The sequence below is a fragment of the Paroedura picta genome, chromosome 10, assembly GCF_049243985.1.
Source record: "Paroedura picta isolate Pp20150507F chromosome 10, Ppicta_v3.0, whole genome shotgun sequence".
NCBI lineage: Eukaryota > Metazoa > Chordata > Lepidosauria > Squamata > Gekkonidae > Paroedura > Paroedura picta.
In genome coordinates, this window is record NC_135378.1 from 49,900,424 (window position 1) to 49,920,133 (window position 19,710).

Below are 19,710 nucleotides of genomic sequence, written 5' to 3' on the forward strand. Positions count from 1 at the left end.
CAGATCAGCATCCATTCAACTGCTGAGTTGCTCTGTACAGGATCAGGGAAGAAAGCCCCCCCCCCCAATAGTTTTTCTGGTGCTTAGGAAGCAAAGCCAGCTGTGCTGTTTGTTTTGCTAATGTGAGATCCTCAAGAGAGGCTGCTCTGCCCATGTTGTTCTATTGTCCATACCAAAAAAAAAATCTCAAAGGGGGCTACATGGAAATGATTGGGAACTGCTATAAGAAAAGAATATGTTCAAAAAAAAAGCACCACAAATTTACAATACATCTTCAACTGCTGACTGTGGAGCCGAGCAATAAGCAAAAGCTCTTTTATTAAACAAAAAACCAAAGAGGTCAATAGTGTGTGGGCACTGCCCGACAGTACAACTAAGCCTGGTGCACAGTTGTAGACAATGTATTTGTGTGGAGTTGACAGAAGTCTTTTGTTACTTAGTCCTGACAAACCCTATCAGACACTTTTCGGAGAGACAGTACTTGTGTACTGATGAGATCTGACAGTCTGACCTTTCCATAAGGGACAGGGAAGCCTGCACTGATGGGACTTGACAGACTTTTCTAAAAAAAAACAGGCTCACAAAGACCTAATGTATTAAGAATGCAGCGCTATAGAATAGCCACAGCTATACAGTAGTCTTTAAAAGAATTCTGCAACATTCTTGTGTATCACAGCACCTGAAACATTGTTAATACATTTCCTTCATTTTGCAGAAAGCCTCCCAGTGGGGTCAAAGCAAAGCTTATGTAATTAATGCTCACAACTAAATTGTTGCAAGGATTTAACTGAAGACACAATAGTAACAGACAGTTACCAAAATCAGTCTTCTGTAAAGGCTTTTTGCGCCCCCAAAAGACAACGCTTAGAAAGCATCTCTCCCTCAAAGCAAAAGTACAGGTGCACTATCGATCAAGTCACACAATGTATTTTAAATTGGGCACTGCCAGAAGTGCAGGTATTTTGCCCTATACTATCCCTGCTGACAATGGTGAGTGAGGCAGCTACCCTAAATGCATCAACTTCTGTGAACAAAAATGTAATATTTTAGTAAATGTCACTGCTATATCTGTGATTCTGAGACAGACAGGCCTATCCTATGAAGAAAAAACCCAGATACGGCCTGCAATGATATTGTTACACAAAGCTGCTACCAGAATGAGTCTCTAGGAAGCATGCTGGAGAGCAAACTCTGCTCTGACTGAAAGTGTAACTGGATGAACAACCAATTACACTAAATCTGAAGCGTTTCTATTCAGTTGTGCCTTTATCATTATTATTATTAGCTGTTAAAAATATCCCAATCCTTCTTCCCAGGAGTTCAGAAACTAAATTCAGCTCCGTAACAATCCTGTGCAGGAGGCTAGTCTGAAAAATAATGAATGGCCAGGCCAACTCAGCATCTTTCCTACAGGGAGAACTGATCTGTATCTAACCCTGAACTCTATCCACTTTATCATCCTGACTCAGGAACATTTAGTATTTTCATGCATTTACTGAAAAGCACTTCAAAAGTTAATGCTGATCATTACAACAACCATGTGGCAAACTCAATCTTCCAGACATCAGATAATTAATTATTTTTATAAAAGTGGCCTTGACTTTGCAAGAGATCCCATACAACTTATTTTCAGTAGTTAAGCCAGAGAATGTTCTGTAAACATATATGTTCTGTCAACATTGTTGTTGTTGTTGTTGTTGTTAGGTGCGAAGTCGTGTCCGACCCATCGCGACCCCATGGACAATGATCCTCCAGGCGTTCCTGTCCTCTACCATTCCCTGGAGTCCATTTAAGTTTGCACCTACTGCTTCAGTGACTCCATCCAGCCACCTCATTCTCTGTCGTCCCCTTCTTCTTTTGCCCTCGATCGCTCCCAGCATTAGGCTCTTCTCCAGGGAGTCCTTCCTTCTCATGAGGTGGCCAAAGTATTTGAGTTTCATCTTCAGGATCTGGCCTTCTAAAGAGCAGTCAGGGCTGATCTCCTCTAGGACTGACCGGTTTGTTCGCCTTGCAGTCCAAGGGACTCGCAAGAGTCTTCTCCAGCACCAGAGTTCAAAAGCCTCAATTCTTTGACTCTCGGCCTTCCTTATGGTCCAACTTTCGCAGCCATACATTGCAACTGGGAATACCATAGCCTTGACTAAACGCACTTTTGTTGGCAGGGTGATGTCTCTGCTTTTTAGGATGCTGTCTAGATTTGCCATAGCTTCCCCCCCCCCAGGAGCAAGCGTCTTTTAATTTATTTGCTGCAGTCCCCATCTGCAGTGATCTTGGAGCCTAGGAAAATAAAATCTGTCACTATCTCCATTTCTTCCCCATCTATTTGCCATGAATTGAGAGGGCCGGATGCCATGATCTTTGTTTTCTTGATGTTGAGTTTCAAGCCAACTTTTGCACTCTCCTCCTTCACCCGCATCAACAGGCTCTTTAGTTCCTCTTCACTTTCTGCCATTAGAGTGGTATCATCTGCATATCTGTCAACATACAGCACACAAAAACAATTTTGGACAAACTTACGGATTTCCTCAACAACATCTGGATCACATTCTTTGTATTTTTCTATTTCTGACTTTAGTTGGTCTTTCTTCTGTCGAAGGGCAGCAAGTTCCTTTGTTAGTGCAGTTCGTTCAGCCTAGGATCATATTTTGAAGACACCCCCAATTAAACAGTATTTAAAAGGAGCAACCACAACAATACAATTGCAATATACTTTCAAAGCGCAGTACCAGTAGTTAAAGATACTAATAAAATAGGACATGTTAAGTATGCATGGGGTCATAAGGCAGGGTACATAAGTAGTTGTTCCAGTATTATATTGACCCTAAATATTTGCACTACATATTTACTAGTGACAGCGGGTTATATATGATTGGAGGCAATGTGGTGGTATAAAGGTATTCCCCTCCCCCAGACCAATTTCAACAAGCTTCTCCCACTCTTTAGAATATACCAATGCCATTGACTATTGTCTTATAAGGGAATGGATTGCAGAACACATCACCTCACCCACACGCCTTCAACTGTTAACACCCAGAAGTTTTCCAATTATGGTTCTTTATAGAAATTATTAAGTACTTACAGTATCTTGGCGCCCAATCTTTGATTTGTCAATGTTTTCCTGTAAACTTTCTTTTTTCCGGCTATATTCTGATAACTGAAGGAGGAGAACACTGTCATTGCATTTGACTTCACCTTTATAATTTTTCATTTTAAGTACAGAGGACTTCAGAATATCAGTAACTCCTTTGTACAAGCATCCTGAATGAAAGATCACTAGAGTTAAGTACATTAATTTCTTGTGCACAAAACAATAAATAGAAAAACTCAAAGCTTGCTTTGCAGAAAGATGCATTGCTAGAAGCATAATTCATATTTTTCTATAACATTTAAATGGGAGAAACACATCCAAGGACCTCAGGCATTTATCCATCAATTTTAATATGCACATTACCTATTCAAATGAAGAATAGTTGTGGTCAATATATTGTGGAAATAGAGTCTTTGTTCTCACAGGCAACCAAAATGAGGCAAGCCTGTTCCTGAGCTGATCTTAGATTGCAGCTGTAAGGCTCACATGTGTCCTGCAGCATCTATCTCAGGCCACACACAAATACACACATGAACCTGCGTTCTACTGAATCAGATGTTGGTCCCTCAAGGTCAGTACTATCTGCTCGGACCAGCAACAGCTGTCCAGGTTCTCTGGCAGAGGTCTTTCACATAGCACCAGATTCTTTTAGCTGGAGATGCTGAGGACTGAATCTGGGACTGCCTGCATGTCAAGGAGTCTACCACTCCACCACCGAACCCAAGTAAATGCTTCATAAGGCCCACAAGCAGAGTAGAGGCCTAAGTGAGCATTTGGGAACAACTCCATCTATTGTACATGTGATCTCCCAATTACAAAGGACCATTAATTAATGAAACACAGATGCCAATCATACGAGCTATAAAATCTCACAGACATCTGAATGCCATTTGAATCCTGTTTTCCTCTAGTGGTGGACCATTCTAGTTGATCCTTGACCCTGCATATATTCTGTGTGACCATGAAGCTAAACACTACCAGATAAAGATCTCGCAGTTACATTCAACTATTCTCCCTTCAGATCACCAATCTTATACCCTGCAGAAGAAGTCAGGTAAATAGTATGTCCAGCTACATATGCAGGGCTCAATGCCAAGACAGACTCATGCTGTAACAGCAGCCAAGAAAACTTAAGTTGCTCCAGACAGCACAGCCACAGCACTGATATTGAAGTTTCTATGACTACCAGTCTGGGGACCTGCAACACCAATATCAAGGCCAGCCCAGTCAGTGCAGACAAGGCAATGCTGTGACAGCAAGACAGCCACTACAACCAAGAGCATCTGTCTCATGATAACAACTAATAAATAATAGATGAGCAGAATGATTGGTCAGGAAGACAGAACCTCTGTGGCAAGATGATCTCTCAAATGCCTTGGTGATCATACTTGATCACCATAACATAGCATAACATATTTGGATCTATATCAACCTTTCTCAAGTTTTTACCATTGAGAAACCCTTGAAACATTCTTTAGGTTCAAGAAATCCCAGAAGTGGCATGATTGTGCAGAATACGGTTGGAAAGCATAGCTGTGTACACACCCACCCGAGGTCCCTCCTCTTCCTCCCCAGGCCCATCACCCAATAGATTGCTGTCTCACTCTAGTCTGCTACCTTTTCATGCTTCTCACCCTCCACAACTGCTGCTGGAAATGACAGCAGAGAACAACGCACTTTATACACGACTCTCTTCTACCTATCAATCAAGCTAGGGCAGCCAATCCCTTTTCTCCATGTTTTAAAGGTCCTGCAATGCCCACTATTTTTTTAATTAATACTTCTCTGTTTAAATGCCTATGCATAGTGCTTTCTGAATGCCACCCCCTTATGGAATCATGAGTCTTTAGATCAATGGTTCCCAACCTTCCTAATGTTGTGGTGACCCCCAACCATAAAATTATGCAAGTGTTCATTCACAGAAATTAAACCAAAACTGACTAATGGAGTGAAGATCCATTGTACATGATTGTATATAAATTGCTTTTTTTTCGGGGTTTCTCAGTTCAGTTCTGCCTCTTGTCCCACCATGCCGAACTCGCTCTTTTCCACTGCTCCAGACAGATGAACGCTCTCTCGATCTACCCCAGCCAAGCTGCTTGCCATGCCACGAACCCTGTGAAAGGGTCGTTCAATCCCCAAAGGGGTCCCGACCCCCAGGTTGAGAACCACTGCTTTAGATACTTTTAAACATTAATCTCGCACCCGAGTTTTTTTGGGGGGAGGGACTATAGAGAGGCATGCTTTATGTCACAACTTTGGGAAAAATACTTTTATTTCTGGCATCGCCTGCATGCTTGTGCACCTATTTGTTGCTCCAGGATGTTCTCCATTTTTAAAAAGCATTTCTCATCCCCTGTAAGAAGGGAGAGGGAGGCGGGTGCAAGGGTGAAAAATTGGAGGCGGGGCAGTGCTTTTTTGCCCACATACATTTCTTTGGCTGCTGGCCTACTGGTTGCCCGCTGGGAGATAGCGCTTTTTAGGTTGGTGAAGCTACTTTTTGGAATTCACCAACTTGCACCTTAAAATGGAGGATATAGCAAGCAGTTTGCTGGCCAGACACAGGAGCTTAGCGAAATGCCCAGAACATAGCATCTTCAGAGGGTAAGTATGATGCTAAAATTATGGCATGCAGAAAAGCCCCATGAATTGATGTAACAGCACAAGCCACTTGTAATACTGCAAAGAGAATTCACCAGGCTGGTTAAATAAAGAATTTTTGCTATCCCCATTGGAGACATCCTTTGGCCATCCATGTTATACTACCTATTCTTAAACTCTATGAAGACTATCAAACATTTGTTTGGGCAGTCTTCCTCCCCCTTCCCATATATTCATTTTTAGTTATCTTTGCAAACTCCTCATTTACTCTTACTTAAAAAAAGACTTAATAAGCTTGTAACGCTATGTTATATATGTTTACTTAGAAGTCAGTCCCACTGGACAAAAACAACCAGGTTCCCCAAACACGCCTTGTGAGTTGCTCTACTGCGCTAGTAGCATAATAACCATGCCTAGTCTTATTGGGTATAGTCTATTGGGTATGTACTTACACTATGTTGCTAAGGCCTTTGAAATGTCTGCTTGCATAGTTCTTTTCATATTCAGTCTTCCAGCACAAAACTACAAACAGTTCACAACATATCATTCAGCCTACATAGCTAAGGTTCTGTTGACTCTCTGGCAAGTACTTACGATAAGCCATATGGCCTTTTATGGTAAAGGCATTTGAAAAGGTGTTCTAAGACAGGAATATCTTTTACAGAACTACTTTCCTGTCTTTGAGTAAAATAAAGAACTATCTTTCTTGGATCACAGACACTGAGAGCCCAATATATTTAAATGTTTTAACCAAAAATAATCCACAACTTCGAGAGCAGCATAATAGAAAGGCATCCATGGAATACACAGAAATGCTGAAAATTCATGCCTGGAAATACATGGTAATGAAATTATTACTTTTATTTTCCAGTAAGTGTGTTTATGATTGTCATGCTGGTTATGCACCTTTATCTAAGCACTGGCTTAGATAAAGTACTCTAAAGGAAGTAATTGAAAGCGATCAATTTATAAGTCTTCTAACATTTTCTAAATGTGGCCTAGGGACATACTGAAATTCAAATTAAACATATCATGAAAAAGCACAAGGAAGCCCTCAGACAAACTGCCATCTTGATCTGTCTGTAGCACTAGAAAAGAGCAAGAGTCCAGTAGCACCTTAAAGACTGACAAAACTTGTAGCAGTGTTCATGAGTCACTGCTTACTTCTTTAGCCATCATAGGCAAAAAGGCCTCTTTTAAAAAGTAGAAGGCTTCCCTGATCAAGGTGAACAAAAAGCAGCAAAGATTCTGAAAAAGGCAAATGTAACTTAAAAAGCCAGATAAGAGAATTTGAGAAGTGAGTAGACAAAAACATTGCTGTGGCCCTTTATGAACAGAAAATACCTCGTCGCAGTGGCACATGCCCTGGTAATATCATCAGGGTTAGATAATTGCAATGTGCTCTATGTGGGACTGCCCCTGAACTTCATATATTTAACTATATTTTAAATGCTTGAATGTTTTTATGTTTGCTGCCTTGTAGACTCCAACTGGGTGGAAAGGTGGCATAATAAAGTTTGAATAAATAAATATTGCAATAAAATAAATTAATAAAGATATGCCACTGGGCATATCTAGTTGAAAGCACAGGAAGAGAAACATTACCACCCATTACTGCTCTGTGTCTGATAACTTTAAAGATAAATAAGTGTTATCTTGGAACTGGAATTGCCAGCATTACTAAATGAGTCATTTTAAAAAGAGGATCAAAATTTGCTTACCCTATACAGGTGGAACACAGCAATGAGATTATAGAATAGCAGAAATAGACTTCGTTTAAAACCCAGAGTTAGAACTGGGGGAGAGGGAAGTATCCCTTTTTAGCTGTTTATGGTCTTAGGTTTATTTTATAGATACTTTTTAGGGATGCAGAAGCTACAGGACACATCCGTGGAGCCAGCGTTTGCGCCTCTTGTGGCGCAGAGTAGTAAGGCAGCAGAAATGCTGTCTGAAGCTGTCTGCCCATAAGTCTGGGAGTTCAATCCCAGCAGTCGGCTCAAGGTTGACTCAGCCTTCCATCCTTCCGAGGTCGGTAAAATGAGTACCCAGCTTGCTTGCTGGGGGGTAAACGGTAATGACTGGGGAAGGCACTGGCCAACCACCTTGTATTGAAAACGCTAGAGGGCATCACCACAAGGGTCAGACATGACTCAGTGCTTGAACAGGGGATACCTTTACTTTTTTAAGACAAGTTGAACTGAGAAATAATTATCTGAACCCAGGTTTCAAGGTCAGGCATTCTATCAATTAGGTCACAAAACTGTAACAGCGATTACAGATTTCTTTTTAAAAGCACATCCAGCTGAACATATCTATCTCACTCACTGGCTGATTACTACCTTATGATCCTCAATACCTAAAACATCAATGTGGCCATCACAACCGGTAGCTTACCTTAGAGCCTTCATTTGACTTGGGATAAGGTCTAATAGGTTTCGGTCATATTCAAAATTCTGCTTGCCTTATTTAGTTTTGCAAAGAAATCTTCATCTGGGTCTGGCTGACTTCCTGTTTAGGAAGGGAATGGTGTTGCTTTCCTTCTTTGGCATGTGGCTACATAGGTTACATGGTGCTATTTCTTCCAATGCACTTCTGAGTGTGCATGTGGTACCTCAATTATGGCCCATTATAATCTGATTCTGGAAGTTAACCTGTGAGAATATGGTGGGTTGTGGATATTTCTGCCTTTCAACTCTGTGGTTTATAGGCAGACAGTTCATGAAAGTTTTCTAATCAAAACAAGGCTTGAAATGACCTCAATTATTTACGCTGACCTAATTTGGGCTGTTGCCATCTGCATCAATTGAGAATGGGTACTGCTGGAAAAACTGCAGCTAATCCCTGGATATGCCTGTGTTGGGAAGAATCATAGAAAAGAATCAGAAAACTGATATGCTATGGATTCAGTGGGAGATGACAAGCCAAGTTACGGGTATTAAGTCTCAATTTTCCCAGGTATAAATGAAATAATGAGATATTTTTGTGCTGATGCAAAGCAAAAAGTATGATGAATAAGTTTTCCAGTGGAAGAGTCATTAAATGCCACAAAGATGGAAGGCAGCAATTTTTTACTATCATATTCCACCATCTGCCTGCATTTCCAGATTCATAGAATGGCATTTTACTTGCAAAGTTAGCATGTATGCAACTTTAGTCAGACTCTGCCACATCATAGATGCTTTTTTTCTTGGTTGGATGCAGATGAGTCAGACATGACTGCTAGTCCAAAGTGTTCAGGGTGTGGCTCAGCAATTCCTCAAAGTGTAAAGTTTTAACAGAACTTTCTGGACTAGCATATTTGAAAATCAGACAGTGGTGTTTGAGCAAAAAATGAAAATTTGATTACACACAGGCAAAATTTACTTTAGCATATCCATTTTCTGAAGGAAAATTTAATGGACACTGTGGTCCGCCATAAAGACAAATAAGCGAGTTCTAGATAAAATAGAGTAATGAACTCTCCCTACAAGCTAAGATGACCAAATTGAGGCTATCTTACTTTAGTCACACTCTGAGAAGAGTCACTGGAAAAGACAATAATGCTAAGGGGGAAAGTTAAAAGCAGCAGGAAAAGAGGAAGACCCAAAGCAAAATGGATTGACTCAACCAAGGAAGCCACGGCCTTCAGTTTGCAAGACCCAACAGAACATTGGGAAGACATAGATTCATGGGTAGCCATAATCAGAAGCAACAGCACATAACACACAATCATTTTCTAGTTATCCTGAAATATGCAAGGGAGAAAATGAGACCAAAGCTCTTTTATCTGCGTCCTGTGTAATACTTAGCATACCTAAGAAAAAAATTAAATAGCAAGAAGAACTTTCTTGGTACTGTGGATGCAAATACCTTGTGCTATCAATTGAGAAACACTTAAAGCAATTATTCAAATAGAAAAGGATACAATCATCTGACATCTCATCAGAACATTTTATTATCCTGTAAAACATGCTCTGTAGAGAAATACAATTAAATAAACTTCAAGAAGAATTAAACTTTAAACCTGCAGGCACAGCATGTCCTTTAAATTATTTTTAGCATCATGCAGTTATAGATGCTGTATATACATTATTATTCTATCTACTTAAACAAATGGCAACTAGTATGTATGTGCTTTACATAGAGTTGTATCTTTACATGAGAAAACATTATTACACAATAGCTGGGTATTATTATGGTGCAAGGCCTTGGGCATGAGCTGAACACCAAGAGCCAAGGGCTTCTGGATCTTAGCCTGTGCTGACAGCCTGGGGCTGATGTTAACCATCCCAGTGAATCAGGATCCTTTCAGGATGTTTTTGTGTTTTGTTTATTCATTTAGTTTTAATTGCTTGTTTTGGATTTTGTACATTTCGGTACTGTTCTAGGTCCATTTTGGGAGAAAAGTGGCAAATAGGTGTTTTAATATGATAGTATTGTAGGATAGTTGGGAAAGGGAATGATATAAGGAACAAGTCATTTAATTAAATTTAACGGAACATATGATTCAATTATCAGTTTTAGTAAGTTTTCCACTCTAGTCAGATCATTTGATTTAGATTGTAAGTATTGAGCCTTGTTTTTTGATATTTGCTTAAAACGAGCTCACCAAATTCACCAAAAAACCCTTACGTCTAGTTTGGTCCTAAGGCTCAAGTTGATTTGCAGTGAAACCTCTGTGTAGCAATCATGGTATTAACTTAACAAGCCGACAACAATTCAATGCCATACACATTAAATCAGTTGAATGCAGTTGCTAATTTTCTGCAATTGGCATCTGAAGCTTATAAGCAATAAAAGTACAGCCAACTGTCTTTCAATATACAATAATCAAATGAAAGAGGGCTAAAACATGGGGGGAAATCTGAGCAGAAAGGAAACATCACACACAAACAAATCTGGACTGCAGTGGTTCTCTCTGTATTAGCAACCTGGTCATTCAGCATACCATGGCAACCTGTTTAACAGTCACAGAGTAAACTCCAAGTAAGCCCAACATCAGCAGTTGGTGAGGCATAGAGTCATCCACTTGTAACTGACCAGTCAGAAAGTAGTCCTTGAAATCAGTGACTTAAGCAGCCAGAAAGCTGCTGTTCTATTCAAATAAATGGTAATCATTAACAAGTAAATGTGATTATGTATTTAAAACATTTTAAATTTAATCTACTCAATACGCTGTTCATGCTTGAACTCAACAAACAATGTTTATGGGAGGTTTACCCCACAAATTCCACTTTAGCTTTAATATAAGCATCTCAGTCCAACATCTAAGAGGGGCTTTTCCAAAAACTTCTATATTCATCTTTAGGGGCCAATGAAATATTAGATAACTGCAGATACAGAATGGAATTCTTTCCTTCTAAGCATGATAAAAAAGAGGAGGAAAGGGGCAGAAAAAAATATAATATATATGCTGCATATACACACAGGCTATATATGAAACATATTTTCTGTCAGTATTCCTAGACTTTTGAAGTAATATGATTCGAGAAGATTTTCTTTGCCTGATTACTTACCTTGTCACTGATGGTATGATCTGATACTGCAGAGAAGCATTAGAGTTATTCAACTGTAGGTAGTTATAAGAATTTTTAAAATTGATAATAGATAACTCTGAGTTAGTATTAAAAATACTCTATTTCATAGATTGTAAGATTAGTTGTACTTATTAAATATATTAGTCTTAGGGATAAAGTACACAATGCAATTAATTTGCTTACCCAAGCATTACAGGGGCAGATTTGACTTGGTACCATGGCACTGGGGGAGGAAGGTCTCCAGCCTCCTCTGTCATCAGTTTCCAGAGCTGCAATAACTCCACGGAGAGCATTATTTACCCACTGGAGGGCTGCGTGGCTTAGGAAAACAGCATGGGCAAATAAGGATAAGGCTGGAGACCCTCCTCCCCCAAGAACTAGCCAGCAAGCTTCTATTACATAAATAGCCAAGAATACAATAGCAACTATATCCATTACATATTTATCATCCAATTAAATAATAGAGAAATGTTCTTTGGGGAGGTCACTTGCCTTCAAGCTTATGAGTAGCTGCTAGATATGTGGGATATCAACTTTTGAATTACCTGTTTCTTCAGTTCTTCCAATTTACGTTTTCTTGCATGAAGAGCTTTGCTTGGAAAAGCCCAAAAGTAATTCGAAGTTCCAATCCTATCAGTGTCCACCATACCATCATCGACTAAACTCTGCAAGACCTCTTTCACTGACATTGAAGCTGTCAAAGTTATGAACACCACATTTTATTTCTGCTACCTCCTCAAGTCATGATTACTAGTCACAGTGACTTAACTGAGCCTTCACCTGCAGTAAACCTCTGAATACCAGTGCTGGGAAGCAATGCCATGAGAAGGCCTTGAACTACGTGCCCCAGTTTGTTGGCTCTCCAGGGATCTGACTTGCCACTGAGTGAAACAGGATGCTAGACTACTGGCCTGATCCACCAAGGCTGTTCTTAAGGGGATTAGAAAAAAATGGTTTACTCTTCCATCATAAAAAATGTACCACAGGATTCAAACGATTATTTTTACTTTATACATATTTAATATGCATCCTGAATAGCAGAGTGACATGGTTAAGATGTATTTATCAGGATTTCTGAATCCTGTCATATTTACAGCTCATCACGGAGGATAATTTTTTAAAAATATCAAAGATGAAGCATGCAGATGTTTCACAAAATGAGAATTTATCTCTGGTTATCAATCTGACAAATAACGTATTATATTATACAGCTAAGCACTGGCCAAGATTGAGACAATCTGCAGTGGACATAAATTCCAAAACGGTGGGGCAACCATTGAAAATGTGTAGTTCTGTCATCCAATGCTGACACACAGATGATTTAACAAAGACAAGTATAGTAATCTAATCTACTGTGAAAGGACATTAGTGTACGGATGATCTCTTTGATATACAGTGCCTAAACTATTTCATGCAACAAATTTAGCAATCCCTTTTTTTAGTTTTTTGGAAGCAGGTCTCTACTACAGACATGAACATGATGTCCAGTTTTCCCTCCACTTTACCAGATGGGAAGGAAAACATTTTTCCCACTTCTCCTTCAAAAAGTTCAGAAACAAAAATCTTGTGTATGATGCAACTGGCAACATGGGCTCCAGCTCAGAAAAGTTGATGCCACAACATTTGTTAGTGTCTGAGGAACCACATGACTTGGGAGGAAACAAGTACTCACTTATTCCTTTCTCTTTGGGAGCAATTTTCTCAATATCCTTTAACTGGAACACATCTTTCTGCCAAAAAGAAAGACAGATTATAAACACACAGTGGCTTGAAAGGTGGAGAAACTAGCATTGCCTACGATTCCTTCCTCTGCAAGCAGGACTTGAAATTTGCATGAGAGATCAGATCACCTTTCTAGTTTCCACAGGCACTGGAAGAACGGCTTGCCTTTTGACCCATTTTGGATCTGCACCCTTCTAGGAACAAAGTAAATGTTCCAAGAGTCCTCCAGACCTGCTTCAGTAATCTGTGTCATTATGTAGCCAAGAGTTAAATTATTCTTAGGCAAAAATTGATTGGAGGCTAAAAATTATAACAACCCTCTGTATTGTGATTTGTTTTTCCCTTTTCTTCTTTTGCAACTTTACTAAGTAATTTGTGAACAGTTCCATCTTTTTAATATTCCTTGGATTGGTAGCAAGCAGATGATTAGTCTGTTTTGGTTTACTTCAGAACTTTCTGAATCTACTTCAACTTCCATGATTCACTGAGCACCTGCTATTGTATTAGTGTTCAACTTAAGTAACACACATCTAAATTTTGTTTGCTCCTGTTTAGAATCATAGAATTGGAAGGGGCCACACAAGCCATCTAGTCCAACCCCCTACTCAATGCAGGATTTGTTTCCCAAATGATTAAAAAATCAAGTTCTTTAAGGTTGGAAAGTTCCATTTCTAAATTCAGGTTTGAGCAGCTCTATTATGGAAACCAAATTTAATACTTTCTCATTTAAGCTGTATTATTTACATTCAGACATGGGAGTACCGTCTTTCATTATATGTAAAGCCTTTTTGATTGACACTTAGTAACCAAGAGGCGTGTTTACCAAAGTTGGGTGGAAAGCATAGCTGGGTTCAAACTATTCAATGCTACTTTACCACACCCTATGTTATTCCTACCAGCAAATAAAACTTCAAAATGAACACATGGTTCTCATGTACTTTTTTTTAAAAGGTAAAATACTTTAAATTATTGACTGGAATTATTTTTTATGGTACACTCTTATAATGCCAGAAAGTTCAGAAGTATTGACACATAGATTTCTAAAAACATCCTACCAGAATAAGAGACCTATTTATATGACCCTTGTGTTCAAAACAGCAGGATTGGGCTGGCTCAATCTGACATACGGCTGAGTTCAAGAAGTATCAACATGCAAGTTTAAAGTAGCTGTGCTGCTTTTGGCCCTGCCAGAGGACATTTCAAGATATTCTCTGGTATCACACGAGCCTCTGAGACATATAGTCAGTTTGCAGCAAACCTGTTCTGAGCCATTCCTACATAATAAACTCATTTTTATTCAAGTATTTATATTATAATCTAATTTTCCTTTGGTGGCTAAAGAGGGTACAGTTAAAACAAGGATCTGAATAAAATCCATACTTAAAATGTCAACAAAATGCTGGAAGCTCCAATACCATTGAATATTCTTGCAAATAAAACGATCCTATATTTCCAAAGTACTCTCAGCCACTAGAGCAAACTGCCTTCTAAGCAGCAAGACAGGCTCCACGAGCACTCCTAAATTAAGTTGGACCTAGGAAAAATAAAAGAGCCTCTTGTGGCGCAGAGTGGTAAGGCAGTAGACATGCAGTCTGAAAGCTCTGCCCATGAGGCTGGGAGTTCAATCCCAGCAGCCGGCTCAAGGTTGACTCAGCCTTCCATCCTTCCGAGGTCGGTAAAATGAGTACCCAGCTTGCTGGGGGGTAAACGGTAATGACTGGGGAAGGCACTGGCCAACCACCCCGTATTGAGTCTGCCATGAAAACGCTGGAGGGCGTCATCCCAAGGGTCAGACATGACTCGGTGCTGGCACAGGGGATAAAGGTAAAGGTATCCCCTGTGCAAGCACCGAGTCATGTCTGACCCTTGGGGTGACGCCCTCTAGCGTTTTCATGGCAGACTCAATACGGGGTGGTTTGCCAGTGCCTTCCCCAGTCATGACCGTTTACCCCCCAGCAAGCTGGGTACTCATTTTACCAACCTCGGAAGGATGGAAGGCTGAGTCAACCTTGAGCCGGCTGCTGGGATTGAACTCCCAGCCTCATGGGCAAAGCTTTCAGACGGCTGCCTTACCACTCTGCGCCACAAGAGGCTCTAGGCACAGGGCACAGGGGATACCTTTACCTTTAACTTCCAAAAACCTGTGATGCCCCCTTACCACTTCCATAAACTCTAAGAAGGCAAATTTAAGAGTGTGAGTGTGTGTGTGTGTGTGTGTGTGTGTGGGGGGGGGGGAAACAACAGTAAAAGGAGGCAACCAAAAGAGCATACTGATACACAACTAACCACCAGGAGAGACAGCCCTTCAGGAATGAAGGTCCCAGGCTACAAAAGGCTTTACAGTTATAACCATCTTGAATTGTAAGGAACAAATTAGAACCTAGGGTATTCATGCTACCTAGCCCCTGATAACTGTGTTATGGGCTGTAACAATCTGAATCTGCTGGAGTTTCAAGGCTGTCTTCAAGGGCAGCCCCATATACATCATGTTACAGTACTCTAACTGCAAGACTACAAAACTGCAGATCAGCACAGTCAACTCAGCCAAGTCTGAGAGAGGGAGGGAGAGATGCAGCAACCAGAAGGCACTCTCAGCCACTAGAGCAAACTGCTTTCTAAGCAGCAAGACAGGCTCCACGAGCACTCCTAAATTAAGTGGACCTACGAAAACTAAAAAAGCCTCTTGTGGCGCAGAGTGGTAAGACAGCAGAAATGCTCTGAAGCTGTCTGTCCATGAGGTTGGGAGTTCGATCCCAGCAGCCGGCTCAAGGTTGACTCAGCCTTCCATCCTTCCGAGGTCGGTAAAATGAGTACCCAGCTTGCTGGGGGGTAAATGGTAATGACTGGGGAAGGCACTGGCAAACTACCCCGTATTGAGTGTGCCATGAAAACGCTACAGAGCGTCACTCCAAGGGTCAGACATGACCCGGTGCTTTATGAAAACTAACTCCACTGTGACCAAAATAAGTGGGTTTATTCCCTCAAAAATTTTAAGTTTTCTTAAATAGTATAATCGCTTTCTTGACTGGACTAATGCAGAGCAAATTTAAAATAGATCACTTGCCTAATCAGTTACATCACGGAACTGATTAACAACTGAAATGGCTGTATTTATTTCTGCTATCCTCCTCACTTTCACTTTATCCTCAACCACCCTGTGATGTGGTTTACACCGAGAGTCACCCAGCAAGCTTCCATGACAGAGTGGAGATCTGACCTTCAATCTTGCATGCAGATCCTATTCCAACACTCTAAACACTGCACCATGCCAGCCCTCCATGCACAGGGAGACATAGATAATAAAATCCAGTACTCAGCATTCTAAGGACAACCAACATTTCACTCCAGACAAATGTAAGATTAAAAAATTGGCTTTCGAGGCAATCTAAAATTCAGCTCCAAAATCACTGCCTCTCTGAAGAAAACAATATGTCCAATCAAACAGAAGAGAACAAAAACACTAAAGAGCTATTTCTTTAAGTACAACCAGATATTTTAATAAGGACAATGTGATTTACTGTATCAAATGCTACTGTCAACTGTTCAGTCTAACCTAAAAACAAAGATCATTCAATGATCCAATTCCAAAGCCAAAGCCAGGCCTCAAAATGAACTGAAACATGCTGAAGGTAGATGCATCACTGATGGACTTCTGGAATTGCTCTACCACCAGATCATTCATTGCCTTTGCCAGAAAAGATAAACTGGAAACAAGTTTATAAGTGGCCGCATCATCACTGAGCAACAAAGAGCTTCTTAGGCAGAAGTTTTATATTTGTTTCCTTCAGAGGCTCACGGGAAACAAATTCTCATTAGAAAACATGCTTCTGGTGATACTGCTACTAATAATTTGCAATGGTGAATGCTACTTACTGATTCAAAAAATATTTCCATCATCCGAGTTCTCTTCTCTTCAATGCTCAGTCCTCTTTTCTTTGACTAAACAGAAAAAATGCAACAATCTAAATACTGTTGTCAAATTTAACATATTGCCTTGTTAACCCTAGACAGATTTCCTTAATGGGACTTCTCACATAATCCATCCAATAAACAAATACAAGTGCATAGATTCAGGTGGGTAGCCATGTTGGTCTGAAGCAGCAGAGCAAATTAATTTCCTCTAAAGAACTTACTATCAACAATTAAAGAGTGAAAAAGGATGCTTCAAATATCAGAGTAGCATGGACATTAATAGTGCTACAAACTTTTTCTGGCATAGCCCTCCATGTTCAATGCCTGTATAACAAATAAAATTTGCAAATGAAGCTTCTTTTATTATGGCACCTACCCTGATAAGTAAAGGTTCAGATGCTGAATATTTAACTGAGAACTAAACTCCACTGTGTACAAAAAACAAAAACAAACTACAACTCTAGTGAACGGGGGGGGGGGGGTGATTTTATGTGTCCAACACAGAACGTAAACGGTCAAGCAAAAGTGCAAAATCCTATTGTTGCCCTGTCTAATCAGATGCCTTCAGAATGCCAACAACTATGAAGATAACAGCCCTTCCCCACTGATGACCCTTGCAAACTGGTATACAGTTACACAACCTCTAAACATGGAAGCTCTATTTAATCAGAATCAGATGGCCGGCCCAAATGCAGTAGGCTCCCCTGACTGAACAAGGCAGCACCTTGCTGGGTCAGATGAAGAGAAGACATTGTAGCAACTTATCTCCTGACCTTTGTCCTGTGGTCTAAGTGTGCAATTGTATAAGCAGGAGAGGCATGTTGTAGTGTGGGGTTGACAGCAGTATCACAGGCATGTGTTACACCGGCTTATGTTTCTTCATATTTCACTGAACAGGTTGGAACCACCGGTCCTCAAGTTATGTTACGGAGCCCTAAGCATCCCAGCCTGGAGGCAGGAAAAATAACAGACCGAACCCCTTGGCAGAAGAACTCCCTGCAAGCAGAAAGCCAGCACCAGCAAACACAGGAGGCAGAAGCCCTCTCTTGCAGCACTCGTCTTCTTCTTGCGGGGGCTCCCTTCCTTTGAATGGGCAGAAAGGCCCATTCAAAAGGGACACCCACCCCTTGCCTCCGAGGCAGGGAAGGGAAAGGGGGGGGGGGTTGGCAACCCTCCCCGCAGGCGACGCCCCCCTGCCCAAACACGGGCCACCCCGGGGTCGTGCTCCCCGCCCGCAGCGCCGCTTTCCCCGCCGCCCTCCTCACGAGGCGGGCGCTGAGGAGAAAGCGCGGGCGGGGAAGGGCCCAACGGCCGCGGCTGGCTTACCATCTCGCTCCCTCAGCGGCGCCAGGAGGGAGCGGGAGACGAAAACGCCGCGCAAAATCCCGCTCGCATCACTTCCTGGGTAGCCGCACCCCCTGGCGGCCCTGGCGGGTCTCACACTTTGGCCGAGTTGGCCGAGCTCGCGGACTCCGCCCCCTCCTTCTCTCTTTCTCTCTCACGCCCCTGCGCGCTACCATAAAGACAGAACTATGCTAGACGGAACACACGGCCTTGACTTCCGGTGACGATTGGAAGGCGCTGTTTGGGCCGGGTTCCGGGGGGGGGGGTCTCAGAAACGTCGCCGCTCTAGGCATTGGTGTGTATCTCGTGGGGATTAAGAGTAAACAGCCAATTCAACTTTAGTCCGGAAGTAGAATTGGGAACCCTTCTCCTTTTCTATCACCCGTCCCGTTTTTACGTAACTTCCTTTTATGTAATTCCCTCCCCCCCTATAGTGGGTTAGTCACCAAGATCTACAGATTTGTTTTAAGCCGTGTAACGTTATTTTCCCCGGAGGTGTCAACAGTGGCGTCGAGTGAGCACCATGTTATTGAATGCCTGGATGTCACTTTTTAAAGATGTGGACAGTGACTTGAAGTAAATGCAGAGCATGTGAGGAAAACTGTAGAAAAGAGCAAGAGTCCAGAATCACCTTAAAGTTAACACAATTTGTGGCAGGGTATCTTGAGTTATTGCTTGCTTCTTGAAGACTAACAGAATTGAAGTGAGCAATGACTCACAAAAGCTCATACCCTGTTACAAATTTTGTTAGTCTTTCAGGTGCTAGTGGACTCTTGCTCTTTTCAATTGCTGAAGTCAGACTAACATGGCTACTCATCTTGATCTGTCTGACTGTAAATCTGTTCAGCATTATTTACTACATTGATGACTGATGTAACATTCAAATGGTCTTTTGAGGTAAAGCTGTTCCTTAGTTACTGAGCAGGTACAACCTATATGGCAAGCAGTAGGAGGTATTCAAAACCAGCAGCAGGCATGGGGAAAGACACATCCTCCGTGTGGTAAAATCCTGTCAGGCTGCTGCATATACTCTTAGAGTTTGCTCAGCACTGGAAATACACTTTTATTAAATGTGTTACACCAAAGATTGGATTACAGTGACAGCATTCTTTGTAAAATGACAAAGCTGAGACAGAAAGGATTGCAGCTGTTATCTTCTCATTTTTATTGTAGCCATATTTTACTTTTGTTTTCTGACTATAAATTATAATTGATTACTTTCCTTTAATTCCCTCCTTGAATTGTATTGATTGGTTAGATTATGCAACTGTTATGCTAAACTGACTTTTTGGAATGGCCCTTCTGGATCAGACCAGTGGTCTATCTAGTCTAGCATCCTGTTACACAGTGGCCAACCAGTTCCTCGGGACAGCCAAAAACAGGGCACAGGACTTCCCTGATGTGCCCTTCTGGCTCTGGAATTCAGAGGCTTAATGCTCTCAGTTTAAAGTAGTATTTCTGTGTGTCCTTCCTGAACCTACTGCCCATCAGCTTCATTGGATGCCCTGGAATTCTAGTATTTTGGAA

The 19,710-nt window shown here is 41.2% G+C and overlaps 1 protein-coding gene across 5 annotated transcripts in view; it reads right to left on the reverse strand.

Annotated features, from left to right (window-relative positions):
- The window catches only part of MND1 (meiotic nuclear divisions 1), a 28,003-nt gene extending 9,608 nt beyond the window's left edge, over window positions 1–18,395 (reverse strand). The window contains exons 1-7 of one of the 5 annotated variants that reach the window (XM_077300073.1): window positions 18,166–18,386; window positions 17,613–17,787; window positions 16,801–16,866; window positions 12,878–12,935; window positions 11,751–11,899; window positions 3,080–3,154; window positions 2,518–2,632 (exon numbers count right to left, since the gene is read on the reverse strand). In XM_077300073.1, the coding sequence (XP_077156188.1) occupies window positions 2,518–2,632; window positions 3,080–3,154; window positions 11,751–11,899; window positions 12,878–12,935; window positions 16,801–16,824 (421 nt within the window). In that variant the 5' untranslated portion in view covers window positions 16,825–16,866; window positions 17,613–17,787; window positions 18,166–18,386. The other 4 variants (XM_077300071.1, XM_077300069.1, XM_077300074.1 and 1 more) reach the window with 4 other exon arrangements.
- Between the last annotated feature and the right edge of the window lie 1,315 nt (window positions 18,396–19,710).